This window comes from Neltuma alba, unplaced genomic scaffold, assembly GCF_004799145.2.
Source record: "Neltuma alba isolate B1F8T4 unplaced genomic scaffold, ASM479914v2 tig00000912_pilon, whole genome shotgun sequence".
Taxonomy (NCBI): Eukaryota; Viridiplantae; Streptophyta; class Magnoliopsida; order Fabales; family Fabaceae; genus Neltuma; species Neltuma alba.
Genome location: NW_021632253.1, coordinates 58,448 through 74,994, shown reverse-complemented (window position 1 = coordinate 74,994; position 16,547 = coordinate 58,448). Strand labels below are relative to the sequence as shown.

At 35.6% G+C, this 16,547-nt stretch overlaps 3 protein-coding genes across 5 annotated transcripts; 2 read left to right on the top strand and 1 right to left on the bottom strand.

Moving 5' to 3' along the window:
• Window positions 1-3,128, top strand: LOC114748025 (uncharacterized). The gene is made up of 6 exons (XM_028936386.1): window positions 1-188; window positions 274-489; window positions 1,164-1,330; window positions 2,002-2,083; window positions 2,193-2,261; window positions 2,700-3,128. The coding sequence occupies exons 1-6, from the start codon at window positions 45-47 to the stop codon at window positions 2,868-2,870; spliced, it is 849 nt and encodes a 282-aa protein (XP_028792219.1). The 5' UTR covers window positions 1-44; the 3' UTR covers window positions 2,871-3,128.
• A 2,499-nt stretch (window positions 3,129-5,627) lies between these two features.
• On the top strand, window positions 5,628-8,397 carry LOC114748036 (uncharacterized). The gene is made up of 3 exons (XM_028936395.1): window positions 5,628-5,860; window positions 6,815-7,017; window positions 7,774-8,397. The coding sequence occupies exons 1-3, from the start codon at window positions 5,765-5,767 to the stop codon at window positions 8,102-8,104; spliced, it is 630 nt and encodes a 209-aa protein (XP_028792228.1). The 5' UTR covers window positions 5,628-5,764; the 3' UTR covers window positions 8,105-8,397.
• Window positions 8,398-10,377: 1,980 nt separating this feature from the next.
• LOC114748046 (uncharacterized protein At5g64816) lies at window positions 10,378-14,915 on the bottom strand. 3 transcript variants are annotated; one of them, XM_028936410.1, is made up of 3 exons: window positions 12,766-13,073; window positions 12,488-12,652; window positions 10,378-11,027 (listed from the first exon to the last, which is right to left on the bottom strand). In XM_028936410.1, exon 3 carries the CDS (start codon window positions 10,952-10,954, stop codon window positions 10,574-10,576), a length of 381 nt encoding a protein of 126 aa, XP_028792243.1. In that variant the 5' UTR covers window positions 10,955-11,027; window positions 12,488-12,652; window positions 12,766-13,073; the 3' UTR covers window positions 10,378-10,573. The 3 variants fall into 3 exon arrangements, with proteins under 3 accessions (XP_028792243.1, XP_028792250.1, XP_028792236.1); XM_028936417.1 differs by lacking the exons at window positions 12,488-12,652; window positions 12,766-13,073 and adding an exon at window positions 14,786-14,915; XM_028936403.1 differs by lacking the exon at window positions 12,766-13,073 and having other exon boundaries at window positions 12,488-12,718.
• Window positions 14,916-16,547: the final 1,632 nt, after the last annotated feature.

The following is a 16,547-nucleotide window of genomic DNA, read 5'->3' as shown; positions in this document are numbered from 1 at the left end:
TCTCATCCGCACAACTCTGAACTCTCTCACTCGCAAGATCAGCCATGTCCGGTGTTGTCGCAGCAGCTTCCTCTTCCTCATGCTCTGCCACCTTCTCTTCCTCCTCCAACCACCACACCATAAAAAATTCTCAGCTCCTTCAGTACTCCAAGTCCAGGTCTGTCCCTAACCCTTCATCTCAATCCCAGGTATTATTCATTCTGTTCACTTTTTCTTTGTAATGTTTTCTTGTTGCCCATTTGAATTTATGATTTTCTTGGTTCTTTTCTCCAGAAAACGTCTTTTCAGGGCCTTTCACTTCGTGAAGCCAAAAGGGTTGTTTCGGGTTCCTTCTTTGTGGTTGAGAACACGAAAGGTTCTGCCATTGCCAGAAAAGGGCTTGAGATCGCAGCTAGAGCTGCTGGTGCCGCGAAGACCATTGAGGTTGAGGTCGACAAGCCACTTGGCCTCACCCTGGGCCAGAAATCTGGTGGCGGCGTCGTCATCACTGTGAGTAACTTGCTTGTTTTCTACCTTTAATGAGAAATTTTAGCCAGTTTGGTGATTACTGTTCATGTCGTCATCAGCTCGTCCCAATTCAATTATTTCCTCAAAGGTATTCTTCCCCCAGTTTATTATGTACAGCAAACAGCACTGTGAAAGCTTGATGCGGTTGTTTTGTACAGGACTTTGATGATTTCTGTTAGAATTCTTACTGCATGTGAAAGCTATTTTGCTTTGGAATTTTAATTTGGTTAGAGGAGTGTGTGTTTAATTTATCAATGTCTTCAAGAGCATATGTTCAAATTGTAGAGAATGGGAGAATAGCGAACAGAAATTTAGTTTAGATAATTTTTTATTTAGGTTCAAAATTCAAAACTTTCCTGTCTTTTGGCCCTTTGGAATTCTGCTTAGTTTAAACATGCTCACTTTTGGCAGGCCAAATGTTAGGGATGAAAATGAAAAGAGGATTGGAAGATAGATAAAAATGATACATGTATCCTTAGATTTCTTTTTTCTTTTGGCCAAATGTCCTTAGATTAAAACAAATATAAAAATACAGTCATTGTTGAGTAATGAAAACATATGGTCGTAAGAAACAAATGCTACTTCCTTGTGATGCCAAACTGGCCAATATATATTAGTTTTTTAAGTTGTTAATGGAAACTTATGGTCTGTTTTAGGGTGTGGATGGTGGTGGGAATGCAGCTAAAGCAGGGTTGAAAGCAGGGGACCAAGTTCTGTATACCAGCAGTTTCTTTGGGGATGAACTGTGGCCAGCTGATAAGCTTGGATTTACAAAAACTGCCATTCAAGCAAAGCCTGATTCTGTCTACTTTGTTGTCAGCAGGTTTTCTTCATTCCACGCATTTTAAGCCTAAATGCATCAATTCTTAGAAGACTAAGTTGCTATTAGTTCACGCATACGCAAATGCATGTAAACACAGCTCGAATTTGTCTATAACTTATGCTCATAAAAATCTTTATTCTAGTTTCTACTTATCTTGTAATATGATGCCTCCTTTAATTCCTAGTTGGCCTGACGAATCCTGGTAGGATGCTGAAAAACTGGTTTGCTTCGCGAGTATGTTTCATAATGCATATGGTGTGTAATCATGCCAATGAAGCATGGTTGGGGTGGGACAAACAATGAAAAATCAGTATTATAGATAGCTTGACAAGTTCTGGCACACCTAGTTTAATTAACCAAAGGGGCAAATAATATGAAAACATCATGGGCAAAAGTAACTAATCAATCTGATCAGCATTAATTTTTGGTATGCATTAAGTGACGCTTTATGTTCTTCATGAAATCTGTTTCTACAACACTAATTATGCTATCAGTTTGTTGGAACAGCATCAAATGCATAGCATACATGTGAATGTGCAAGACGGGGAAGGATTGAGATATTAGGGCTTTGATGGCTGTGTGATTTTCATGAAATCTTGGTTACTTTGTCATGCTTATTGGCGGTTATCACGAGTTATCAAGTTATAATATGTTCAATTTTTTTAATGAAGAGGTGCTGATGTAGATGTTAAAAGACTTCCAAAACGCCCTGCCCCTCCTCGGTTCGGAAGAAAATTGAGTGAGGCTCAAAAGGCAAGTAATGACTATTGCATCTTCATGTCTATTTATCTTCTAGGCCCATGATTACATTGTCATGTGTTTTACATTCAACGGCTAATAAGGTGCCCCACAATGCATGCAGGCTAGAGCTACTCACATTTGCCTTGATTGTGGATTCATATACACTTTACAGAAACCTTTCGATGAGCAGGTAAGAGCAGAAAGGCATATCAATCATACAACACTGTAAAAAAAAAAAAGATTTTATTTTCTTCAAAGAAAACTAGCACAAGAAGATGGTTTGCTTCTTCTTCCCATTATGGTGTTCATATAGTCTGTTTGCCCATTAAGTGGTTGCATTTTCATTGTTTCTCTCATGTGCTGATAAATTGCCATCAGACAAAATGAAGCACAACCTTTCTAAATCCCTTACATTCGTGCATTTATATATTTGAAGAGAAAGTGATGTAAAAGAATGTGACTGTGGGAAAACCGGCATCCCTTATTTATGCTCATAATCTCTTTTCTATGGCTCTTCTCAAATATGTTATATGCCTTCACTTTTGTACACATAAGATCTGCATTGATTTATACCTATTCACAAGATATGAGTTTTAAATGTCCATAACATCTGGTCTGTCTTTTGCAGCCCGACACCTACATATGTCCCCAGTGCCAGGCGCCGAAGAAGAGGTTTGCTCGGTATGACGTGAACACAGGGAGAGCTATTGGTGGGGGTTTGCCACCAATTGGAGTTATTATTGGACTGGTTGCTGGTGTAGGCGCAGTAGGAGCTTTGCTTGTTTATGGTCTTCAGTGAAGTTTTCTTCTATCAATCACTGCCTTCATTGAAAATGCTCCAAAATATACTTGTCTCTCCATCTAGGAGCTTGCATCACAAAAGCAACTTCCAGTTTGGATGTTACAGCTGAAGCATGATTCATTATAGTAAATATGTACTGCAATTCTGCAGATTGAGTTTACTGAAGTTGAACTGTGCACAAGTAATGGAAATTCACACAAAAATAGACCTTTGCTCAGGAGACGGTTACATGCGCTTAATTGGATCCTTTGCTCAGAAGGAATTAGCAAGTAACCCTTTTTCTACAAAAATGAAGAGCTCCATATTAAATAGGATTGAGAATAATTTGAAGCTCATTTTAAGGATGACCCTTGCATGATTTTCTGAATTTAAATTGGATGGTTTGAATTTGAAATATTTGATTTTTGAGTGATAACTTATTTTTTGGGGGGGGGGGGAGTGGCAGTAGAGCATTATTTTTGTTTATTTTGTATATATTAAAACAGAGAGTCATAGAAAATACAATAAAAAAACTGAATTTTGCACTGCCTAATATATGGTTGGGACTTGGGAGGGTTCAAAACTGAGGGAGTGCTCTATTAATTTGTTCTATGATATGAGCAAGTCAAAATTGGAATAAAATTTTTATTCATTTATTTTTCTTATCTAAATATAATTTAAGGAAATATATAAAGTTTTGTTAGACTACTTTATTTAATTTAAACTAGTTTTATCTTAAAATTGTAGGACAGCAAGTGGCTTGACATAACAAAAATAGACCAGGAAAAGCATAGTTTTTTCTTTTTTGGGGGGGACCAGGAAAAGTAGAGTGAGATCCCACAATACAATTGTACATACAAAAAAAAAAAACTAAATGGACAAATGGCGATGAAATTCCTCAAGATAAGTTTATAGAAACAATTACCAAATTGTTGCAGTAAATTTAAAAAAAAAAAAAAAATTCTCTCCCCATAGTCACCACATCCCAAGAAGTTATACCACCACTAAACTAACAAATCTATTCAATAAATATATGCAAAATATTTTATGGACATAACTTAGCATTGTCAATTGCAAGACATTAATTATTAATTTCATATGCTAAAGTCAATTCTAACATGACAGTAGTCAATGGAAAATTAATATTTTAGTATAGGAAATTGACAATATTATTATAAGAAATTGACAACTAACCACTAGTTATTGTTGAACTGAGCCTCATTTTTGTGGCATTCTAAGCTATCTCATGATCGAACCAAATTCAAGATCAACATACTCTATGACTAGCGTGTGTATTCAAATTGATCATAAAGAAAACAAGTTTAGTCACCTTTTTATATTTATTATCACCATAATAATTATCAACATCATTGACTATGCAATGAAAGGTGCAAACCCCGCGGGATTGCCTCGATGGAACTGGATCGCGGCAGCTTAACCAGCGGTCTTGAGTTCGAGCGCTGGGTACGCAGCTTCCCCCAAGGTCAGGGCCACCACCCGTATGGGTCCAGCCAATGCCCGAATCCGGATTAGTCTAGACCCGTTGTGAGCCCATTGACATTGGGCCGGTTTGGGATACCGGGTGCGCATGCAAAAAAAAAAAAGAAAGGTGCAAAAAGGATGGGCTTTTAACAATTTTATATAATTTGAATGTTTGTTTGATGTTTTATATAATTTCAATTTCTAACTTTGAATAATCTTTTTTGCAATTTTAATGCATTTAGCATAAATATTAGATTTGATTGAAGTGTTAGATGTTTTCTCTGGTTTCCTTAAGGCATAGTGTTCTCCCCTATACGCCTAAAAAATGTAATTCATATTGGCTTGGTTTTAGGTATAGAGATACATATGCCCACAGCCAATTTAATTTATAATACTTTCCATTCTTAATATCTAGATTTTGTCTTCAATATAATATCTAAATTTAATTTTTCTCTCATTTTTTTTAAAAATATTCTTATGATTGTAAAGGGTTCCCACCGAATTATTATCATAACCACTTAATACATATGATTGAAAAGGATATTTTAAAGGGATTAACACATATTTGTGACAAATAACCAACTTAATCTAATTTTTTATTTTTTTAAATTAGTTATCTAATTTTTATACTATCTCCGATCTTTAATATAAAAGTTAGTTTGATTTTCAATTTGGTTCTAAATATAAGAACCCAATCTACTTTGTTTCTCATATTTATTCATGTTTTTCAAAGTAATCATTGTAATAATTGATCATATTAAAAATTCCATCAAATAATAGTTTTAGTTAATACACGTTATTAATAAAGATATTTTAGATAAGATAACACATATCTCTAATGTTTAATACTTCATCAAAGGATCAGATGTAATATTAAACACTAGAGATAGAGATGGTATTATAATTAATTGATCGCAGCCCAAAAAACTATAAAAATAAAGCTCATTCTAATGAAAAGAAACATAACATTCGAGCAAAGACTAAGCATCCAAATGCTTCTAGACGTACTATTTCTAGTCGACATTGAAAGGCCACCATTTTTGCAAGAGTATTTTTGTCGTATGGAGTTATCTAGATGGAAGGGTAATAATATAAAGTCAAAAAAAATTATAAGTAAGTCAAAAATTAATCGCGCTAAATCATAATTGAAGGGTTGAGTGGATTAAAAGTTTTGTAAAAAATTAAGAAACTTAGTTTTTAAATTCCAATTTAGATTCTTGTTTGTCAGGATCACACGGGCTTTGACTGCTTTTTCCATTTAGATTCTTGTTTATCGAAAAACGAGTCCACTCACACCCTTCACATTGCCCATTTCCCATTCTGTACGCCTCCATCAACTTTACCCTTCCTTCTTCTTCGTCACCAGTTCGCCCACGCAACCCCAGGAGACGCTTGGATACAGAAAAAGAGAGGGGGCGAGAGAGATATACATGGAGAGGAAGGTTCTGGTGGTTTGCGGTATTGTGGGTTTCTTGGGGATATTATCGGCTGCGACTGGGTTTGCGGCAGAGGGAACTCGGATTAAGGTGATTTTTTGTGTTGTGCTTTTGAGGGTTTGATTTGGACAGTTTATTGTTCTTTTTCCGCTTTTTATTGTCCGACAGTGGCTGGAACGGCTGAAGAGAACTTAAATTTTCGTACTTTTGAGAAGTTGTGAAAGCATCATTTTTTTTCAGTCTAAACAATTAACTAGAGCCCCTCTTAATAGAAACAGATCTAGTGTTCATGGGATGAAAAGTTAGATGAGGACCGTGCTGATGTCTAGACTTTTGGAGGAAAAAAATTCAAATTAAAAATGGCATCTTTAATGAACAAATTGAAGAACTATCTAAATTATGTCTAAACGGTACATGAGGGATTAGTACGGCATTGGATCCCATGTTGCCTTACATATGTTGTGCTATCAGTGGGGATGGCAATGATGGAGCGACGTAGGTTTCTAGTTTGGAAGCGAATTATTAAATTTCAGAATGAATCGTACCACTGAAGTTCTATCGATGTATATTCTACATGGATATGGGACAGGAACCCTAATGTCACCTTGAAATTGTACTATTAAGGTTAGGTTTTCTTTTTTCCCCTAACACGCATCAAACTTCAGTAAACTTTGATTTATCTGACTCAAACAGGGATGGACAAGTAGGGGACCCTTCAAGTCTGACCTAAATTGCCGTCCTTGACTATGAATTTAATGCTTGTCTGTTCCCCGTTATCATGTTATCTTCCAGCTTTTAGCATGCTCTCCTTTCCTGTCCTGAAATGTGAAAACAAGTCTAGGTATCTGACATGGAATTTGATGGTAAGGTTTTGACCAAATGTGATACTGGTAGGACTAGTAATATATTTGTTGAGCAATCCCTTTACTTTGTATCAAGCTGGCTATTGATGTTGTACTTGCTCACTCTAGCATTGTTCGTTTGCTTTGCTATTTGTACATCATCCACAAACTCCATTCAAATACTGTTCTGTGACTTCTGCAGAGTTCTCAAGTTATGTCTGATCCTCCTGATCAATGTGTGTACCCTCGAAGTCCTGCACTACCTCTTGGTTTAACTGCAGCTCTATCTCTTATGATTGCTCAAATCATCATAAATGTTTCAACTGGGTGTATTTGTTGTAGAAGAAGCCCTCGAATCCCTGATTCTAGTTGGAGGCTGGCACTGGTTTGCTTTGTATTATCTTGGTAATTTTCATTTCGCGTAATCTTTTTTAGACTCTTATTCCTTATGGACTCTGTTAATGTTGTCAGTTTCTTAGCTGTAGAGTAGAATTATGAATTTCATTCTTTTGAAGAGGCTTGGCCTTGAACAGGCCTGCGTTAGCGGGCAGCATAGATGAATGGGGGTAATTCATTTTGTGGGATGTAGTATGAAATAGAATCGGAGTCCGAAGAGCATAGAAATATTAGTTTTATAGATGATTCAACTTGTAGTGAGGAGGGACCAGAAGGTTCATTAAATAGGGGTGAAGGAGCACTTCCAGAAAAGGGAAAACAGGTTACATAAATATGATGCATGATTTCACATAGATTTGGTGACTTTTTTTCATTATTGACTTTGTTTTGGAACTTCTTTTTTGAACTTTTACATAATTACAAAAGATTTGGTACAAAGCTTATTCACAAGCTGTACAAGTTAATCACTACATTTGTTTTATTGTCTTGCTTCTTTCTAGACTTGTAAGCGCATTGAAATTTTTTAAACCTGTAAAACATGTATTTTGATTTCTGTATAAGGCTAAGGCTTTGTGCATAGAATATTTGTGCTTGGTTTCTTCTTGAACTGTGGTTACAAGAATTTCATGTATGCCAATGACAATAGCTGTGCAGGCTTCGTTTTATTTTCTCCTCTAAGGCCTTGTTTGGTATGAGGGAAAGAGAAAAGATAAAAAGGAGAGGAAAGCAGTGATCAGCTAACATTGTGGTTTAAATGTGAAACAGGTTCACATTTGTCATTGGGTTTCTCCTGCTACTAACTGGTGCTGCTCTTAATGATCAACATGGTGATGAGAGCATATACTTTGGCAATTACTACTGCTATGTGGTGAAACCTGGAGTTTTTGCCGGAGGTTCGCTCCTAGCCCTTGCAAGCGCAGCATTTGGAATTGTTTACTACATCACCCTAAGCACAGGAAAGATTGCCGGGGATGGTACGTCGATGCCAAATCAAGGAGGAATAGCCATGGGGCAACCACAGTTCCCACCAACCCAGACCAGTCAAGAACCAGTATTTGTACATGAAGACACATACATTAGAAGGCAGTTCACTTGATCAGTAAATATCTCTGGACCAAAGAGCGATGTGTATTGGTGGATGACATTTTGCACAGCAGTTTCTATGGATGATGTTGTGAAAGTGAAGGTTGGAGGCTGCTTCAGTCAATATTTGGTTTATTTTCAGGTAGGATTTGTACATGTATGTATGTACACATGAGAAAGGACAGCATAGTTAGGGGATTATGATTGTTTTGTATTTACAATTTGATGGTCCAGAGAAGATCAAATATGTTGAATCTTTATGCATCAGTGTTAGTTCATATGTTGAATCTTTATGCATCGGTGTTAGGAGATATGGTCAGAATTTGTGAAGAAGAGAAATTCTTATACAGGTTTGTGAAGAAAAATGAATCAATTGCCTTAACTTGGAATGGTAACTTCATTAAAAATACTCATGATTGAGGTTTTAAAAAATAATAGAAAAAAATATCAAAAAAATAATCCAAAATAATAATAAATAGATGTTCAAATATTGTTACGGGTTATCATACTTGAGATTTTAAGTGAAAATTAAAGGAAATATCTTTGCATATTTATTCTCTATAGATTGGGAGGAGTTAAATCTCTATATTGATAAGATTTTTGGGATTATCCTTTAGAAAATTCAAGAGAGATTAAAAAATTAAGAGGATATTAAAGTTCAATATATCACCGAGTTATCTCACAAGAATAAACTAAAGAAGCAATAACATGCTAATATTCAATATTTATCCTAAGATATCCCAAATAAATAACATCTCTCTTAAGATCTAAGTGATCTCATATCACCAACAAGTGTTAGTCTAAGTGGAAAGGTCTAGGTACCTTAAGCTTCATGTTCCACATTCGATTCTTAAAGCAGTGTGCATGGAGAAAAATGTTGTTGAAAAAGGTCTACATTACAGCGCCTTACAATACCTTGAAAGATTAATCTCTTACCGTTTAGATGAGAGAATACTCTGGACAACCAAAGCAAAGTGTTCCAATATTTTAAAAGGAGAATTTCAAAAAAATCCCTTTAAATTTTAAAATTCCAAATCAGTGTTATTCACTACACTTTAATAATAATAGATAACATTTGAAAAACAAATGACAACGCATTTTTATAATCATTCCTAATTTAGGATTTTGAAATTTTAGAGTCATTTTTTTGGGGATTCTCTCTATTTTAAAACATGCTATCTCATAGATTTATTAAATTTAAACTACAGAGGTCAGGACAGACAAGTGAGAGCATGGGAGGGAGGCACAGAAAAAAAATGAAAGGAATTAGGGTGTCTCCACGCAAAAATTGAGTTTTCATATTAAGAGCTTGTTTGTTTCTGGTTTTTGCAATTTTGTAAAATTATTTTTTAAAACAAGTTTTACAAATAAAAAAAATTATTTGGGTAATTATTTTAAAAAAATCATACTTGAAACAAAAAGGACGATGATAGGTGACAGGCAACAAAATGAGAAGAAAATGTTTTTAGTTTTTAATGGGGTAAGATGATAAGAAGATTTTTCTAATTTTTCAAAAAAAAAAATAAATAAAACATGCAAAACACAAAAACGAAACATCATCTAAAATTTGTTTTGGTTTTTTTAGTTTTTAAAAACGTATTATTATTTTTTCAAAATAACTAACTAAAAACAAATTATCAAACTAGTTTTTATGGGCTTGATTGGTTTCTTATTTTAAAAACAATTCTTTGTTTTTAAAAAACAAAAAATATTTATTTTGAAAAATCGAAAAAACCTTCTCTCATCACTTACCGCCACGGATCACATATTGCTGGCAATGTCCAGTGCTTTCCAAATTTAATTTTTTATATTTTCCTTCAACTTCAAGTGTGATTTTTTAAAATAATTATCCAAACATATCTTTTTATTTTTTTATTCTCAAAACTTGTTTTAAACACAATTTTATAAAATTGTTTTGGGAATAAGAAAACAAAAACAGAAACAAATGAGCCCCATGTTTTTTTTTGTTTTTAAAAACAAAACAAAAAAATGCTTCCGAATCCAGAAACCAAACAAGCCCTAAAGCTTTTGGAGAGATCGAATAGGAGGAATCCGTGAAAAGAAAGACAGCCAAGCCGCAGGAAATCACAAAAGTATACAAGTTTTTCTCATCCTATTAATCCAACATGCTTCCTTTTTCTAACACTAGTTTGAATTGGTCTCTCAACACTCGACTGTCCCCAACAGTGTTTAGACTACACTGGGCCCTACAAGCTGACCATAAAGAAATATAAATCTTAATATTCAGGCAACAAGGCAAGAGAAACAAATAAAGCCTATGAGCTCTTGTAAGCGAGTGATAAGTGGTTTTGAACCTGATTGATTATGCACTAGAAATTGAATGATGCCATCTACAAGTATTTAGCAATGCTGCTAAATTTGGAGGTACCATGGCAGCCAAAAGACATTAATAACCATACCAAAGCATGGATCTCAAATCAGAATATCAAAACATAATTATCTGCATACAAGTGAAAACCTCCTAAGAAGAATGAGATTCAGATAGTTTCAGGCATTCGCTCTGACACCTCCGAAGGCATATGTCATTCCAATTAGGTACTTGATGCTGGTTAACACACACAGTACGAGCACAGGCATCAGCACAAGCATCAAGCTCAGAGACACCGCAGACAGTGACACAAGTATCAGGAATGGGGTCTTTTGAGAATGAGCCGACCTTGTTCAGCATCCTCTTTGACGTACAGACCCGCTCACAAACAAAGATATCGTCAGAACTCTTCTCCCTTCCCCTTGCACTTCTCAACCTCTGCTCTTCAGCATGCCTTTTCTTCAATCTAAAAGCTTGTCCTGCAATGACAGCCGGGATTGCAGCCCCCAACAGAGTCCACCACACTTCCACCATGACTACTATGCAAGTTAAGCTGCTCTTCCACCCTATTGCATGTGCTGTACGCTTCCAACAAATCAATGAAAACCTATAAATTTTACAGGGGACTTGTTAATTAAGATTATCCACACTAAGTAATAAAAGAAAATTATAAACAGAAGGCAATTCATACTACCAAAATCCTTCATGTATCACTATTTCAAATTTACAGCAATATAGATTTGCTCTCAATGTAAGAAAAAAATTCCAGCAAAAGCCCACAGCTGATATCTCAATGTAACAGCACAAATCATCAGAACTCAGATCTAGAAGCTAAATTAGGCGAAAAAATGTATTAGCAAAAGGAAAAAACAAGTATTGATTAAAATCCTGATCTGATGCGGTGTATCTCTACCTCAATAGTCTACCAAGGAAAAAGTCACCTTTGTGTTCAGAATATTAACTTCCTCAGAGAAAAAGACATAAAATTAAAAACTCAGCCATGCAAAAGGAACAGGGCTGCTTCACAAAACTGAAGAAGTTGGTGTCAAGTGTATGGTGCTTTACATAATACAAGAAATAAGTTTCTAAATAGATAGTGCTTTTACAATAGATACTCATCACCATTCGTAACAAAAGCAAAAAGGACAGAAATAAGCAAACAACAATAGAGATAAAGTTCTAGTGGCATTTTTTAATCTCAAGAGGCAGATTTTTTATTTCACCAATTCACTGTTCCATTAAAAAACACTAAGAGTAACTTAGAATACACCTGATTCATGCAAGTGTATTGTGTTTAAAACTACGATATACAGACAGCAACTTCCTAAAACTCTTAAATGCAGGTGTAGTGAGATTTATTAAAATTTGAACACTACATACAGATACTTTGACAAATAAGTGTTAGAACAAGATTAAAAAAACATTGCTCAATTCCTCCTGCTATGCAATCCTCTCTTCTTTCAAACCTCTCTTTTTCTTTTCTTTTTTTTTTTTTGGGGGGGGGGGGGGAGTCATCAAAGATAAGATTGAGTTGATTATCTATGATTTAGGACATCTTTTTAACGAGGTAAAGTCTAATTTGTTTCCCTTCTAGAATAGTCCTAGATAGATCTTTACTTACCTGTTTTAGGTTGATCAACTTTGAATTTAAAGTTCTGCTACGTCAAATTACATTCGAATATACCAAAGGAACAATAAATATATTAGAAAGTAAGAAATAAGAAGAGAAAGTTCCTCATTAACAAATAATGGTGGCATTGAAATAAGCTATTAGCAAATAAGAAAACGTGACAGTTAAATGCATTCACATACAAATTGAAAAGTAACCCACCCATTATAGGATGAAAAACTCCCAATATCCACTTGAATATCTATCATAATTCCCCTGCTGGCTTATGCAAACTAGGCTGCTTTTTATATGCTCTAATTATCCACAAGACCTTTCTTGATATTCCAGCAAACTCAAAACAGGGATTGATTAATCACATTTTATGGTCCCATTACTTTAATCTTCAAGCAAACTACACTTAGAAGATTTGCAAATAGATAAGCCACTTCAAGAATCACTAAACAATCTAGTTCTTGAATTTCCTTGTCTTCTTCCATCCTCAAATTTCATCATAGTAACTTCACTCAGAAACTCAGAAGTCAAAACAGTTACTTCAATCTGGTTGACGGGCACACCACATGCACATGAGACAGCTTTCAAGTTTCCACTCAGCAACCATATCTCTTTCAAGTTTCAAACACACGAGACAACTTTCAAATTACAAAGATTCAGAATGCCACAACCACCAAAAAAAACTAAAAAAAAAGAGAGAGAAGATGAAAAGAAGAAGAGAAACCTGAAGTATAGTGGCAACAAGGAAGACAAGGAGAGGGTGTGATTTGTGATCGACGATTAAGCACCGTGCACAGGAAGAGGACGAGAGCTAACGGTATTGTGGACTTTGATTATTAAAACCAAAGGTACGAAAATTTTTAAAAACAGATGAAGGATAATTCCTATTATGATTATTTATGTAAATCCAAGATAAAGCATCAAACCACCAAAGTTTCATCATACTTGAATAAAATAAATCAGAAGCTGCAACAGCAATAAAGTATCCTTCAAAGTAAACACAATTCAAAGTCATCAGAATACACATATTCAATATCAAATATCATCTAAAGAAGTCATACAATGTATTGTGCAAAACACATTCCAGAACCAATAATTCAACATTCCAAAATCGATACAGATTTTTAAAAAAAAAAAAAAAATCAGAGGCATAAAATTAAAACCTTAAAGTACTCGCACTGCACTCTGAAAGCGAAGGTGAGGAAGAAGCAAAGCAAGTGAGAGAAAAGATGCTGCCAACACTGGAACTCCTAAATTTGCAGGCCTGAACACGAAATGAAGAATGAACAACGCAAGAGGGTGCAACATTGACAAGGGAATGATGATTCAATTATATGTCCTAACAAGATAACATGATGGGCTTCTTAGAATAGCCCATCTTGACTTCAAAATGCCAAAGAACCTTCCAATGACGTTTCTTGCAAAACAATGTCTAATATTGAAGTACTCTCGTGCATTTCTAGGATGTCGCCCCTCTCTCCATCCACTTAAGTGGTTCAAGGTAGATATACATGCTCTGTATTTATCATTAATTTTTAAAGATGTGACAACTGTATAATATGTGTTTTACTTGTTACAGTGTTGTTTAGGTGCATTAATAGGAACTCAAGTAAAAATGAGGTGCATAGCATCACTTGCTACTTTCAAGCCCTCTTGAACTATGAGATTCAATATGTGGGCACAACATCTCACATGAAAAAATTCCCCATTGCATAGCAAGTTATTACTCAAATTCAACCTCTCTTTCAATAAATTTTGCATGACATCATTTGCTGAAGCATTACCCAAGGTAATAGAAAATACTTTCTTTTCAATCCCCCAATCAATCAATAAATCATGCACCCTTTTAGCTAATGCAATCCCAGAGTGAGACGGAAGCAACTTAGAGACTGCAAGTATCCTGCTATTAAGTTGCCACTTCTGATCAACAAAATGAACTGTTAAGCAAAGATAACCTTCACCGGTTATTGATGTCGAACAATCACAAGTTAAACACATTCTACTAGGACAATCCACCATCACCATTTTGAGTTTTTCTTTTTGACTAATATAAAACTTCCAAACATCCAGCACTACAGTTTTTCTAGTAATGTTCTTATAATCAGCATTCAAATATTTGTGCAACTCTCTAACTGCTTGATACTCAACAAATGAATATGGGAAATCAAGTTTAATGATACAAGCATAAATCATTTCTTGAACTTTGTTATGATCAAGTTGCCCAGACCTCACATTCCCTGCATGGTCTATTATCATGTCACCAATGTCTTTATTTTTTGGGAGTGATACACACAACTCCATATGACGCCGAAGGGTTGAAGTCCCATACTCCTTTCCGCTACAAACATATGGTTTTCCACACCCATTACATGCTGCTTTTTGTTTTCCATTTACAGTACCAATTTTAGTACCAAACATCAGATGTATTTTTCTTTGCCTTCTTATTTGGATTATATTGCACAGAAGATTAATGTGTTTTCTCTTGTCCAGATTGGTTTTCTATATTTGTTTCATCAGTAACAGTAATCTCAACTTGATTTCTCCCAGTTACACTACGACCAGCAGCCATTTTTCTTTAAAGTTAACTTGCAAATATCAACAATAATCCAGACAATCCAGCAAAATCAACCACAACGGAAAGAACAAATCGAAGTTGATGGTGAAGAACAAATCCAGCAGCCAAACAGCAGAGCAATTACAATCGAAGAAGAAGAAAGCAGAAATCGAAGTTAAAGAAGATTTGCCTGAGAGGGACGAGCTCCAGCGACTGCCCGAATTCTGAATCCGTGGTACGTGGCTGCGTGCAGCCCCCTCCTGTCCTGTGACAACGCGTGCGTGGCGGTGGCCGAGAGCTGGAGAGTAGACGACTCAGCCAGAAACGAGCTCGCGGTCGCGGACACTAGCGAGAGCCGGAGACGAGCTCGCGATTCGCGAAGACGAGGCCGGCCGAGGGAGGGAATTCAGAGCTTGCGATCGCGAAGACGAGTGAAGAGCGAAGCTGCGATGGCGATGCGTAGTGAGGAGTGAGCTGCGAGCCTGCGACCTGCTATGCAATTCTGGTTTCTGGAGACTGAAAGACGAAGTCTGGATTCCGGAAGGCTGAAGAGTGAAGCACTGAAGCTGAAACCGAAGAGAAGAGACGAAGAGTGAACTAGCCAAAGCGAACTAGGGCGGATGGTTTTTTTTTAAAAAAAAATTATGATTAAAATTTCAGTTTTTGGGTTGAAAGGTGAAGTTGGACTATTAAGGAGTATGGACCAATGGATCATGAATTCATGAGTGACGAGTCCATGACTGACTTGTGAGGAACTGTGACTCTGTGAGGACAAAAAAGGGAAGCTAGCCCACGGCCCGTGATGGAGCGGGCTCAAGGAGGTGTAGACCTAAAAATTTCAAACTTCAGCATTATTGACTTTATTTGTGAATTATAAGTCAGCTCTCTATCAACTGACTAACTCCTATTGGCAGAGAGGTCAAAATTTCTTATAAGCACTTTTCACGTAAGTCGAGACAAAATTCTTCTTACAACATACTTGGCTCGTATTCCGTAAATCACTATTGAAAAGTAGCTTATAAGCTACTTATAAGCCGTTCCAAATGGGTCCATAATAAATATTGAAATTAAACACATCAATTGTTCCAGAAAACAGAAACACATTCAAGATTCAGCCAAAAATAAAAAACACTGAATTTAAAAATTTCAGACTAGACAGGAAACAAACTCACAAAGAAAAAGAACAAAATCGATGGCTAGCTAGGAGATGTGAGTGCACGAGACAAAGATGCAACTTGCGTGCAGTGATAAAAGTTGCAGCAGAGTTGCAGTGGTTTGAATTCAACATTTAATGAAGAAGAAGGGAGGGAGGTAGATGCACAGGACGACGTGGGGATCAGAGGCGGTAGTGGTTTGTTCTTGTATAAATCAAGCGTAGACAGACGACGATCAGAGAAGCAAGCAGAGGCGGCCCGCGGGGTCGAGCTCGAGCGTGGGTAAATCCTTTTAATTGGCAAGTAGTCTTGCGTAATCTGTTTTCCTTGTGCGCAGTCTATTTTTCTTATGCATGGATTAGTTTTAATGGTTTGTACAAACTATTTCTCTTTTATGTAACTTAACTTTATATGTAATTTATCTTCCTCATGTAATTCATCATTCTAAGGACTATTCACCAATTAATTTTTTTATGAGGAATTTACCCCAATTTTCTCTATTATTTGTTTACTCATATCTTTTTAAAATGTTTTTTTGTGAGTATATATGTTTTCAAAATTACTAAATATATGATCTTAGATAGTTTATCTTATTAAAATCAGAAAATAATCAATTTTATAATACAATACTTTTTTTAAAAAAATATGGCTATTAAATTCATTTTTTTTAGCAGCAGTTGTTTGACTTTGATAAATATGTAGCAATAGTATGTTTATCATTTATAACAGTAAATGTCGCTGGTAAAAAAAAATCATAACAGTAAATTTATATTCTATTATTTATGTAGAATTAAAATA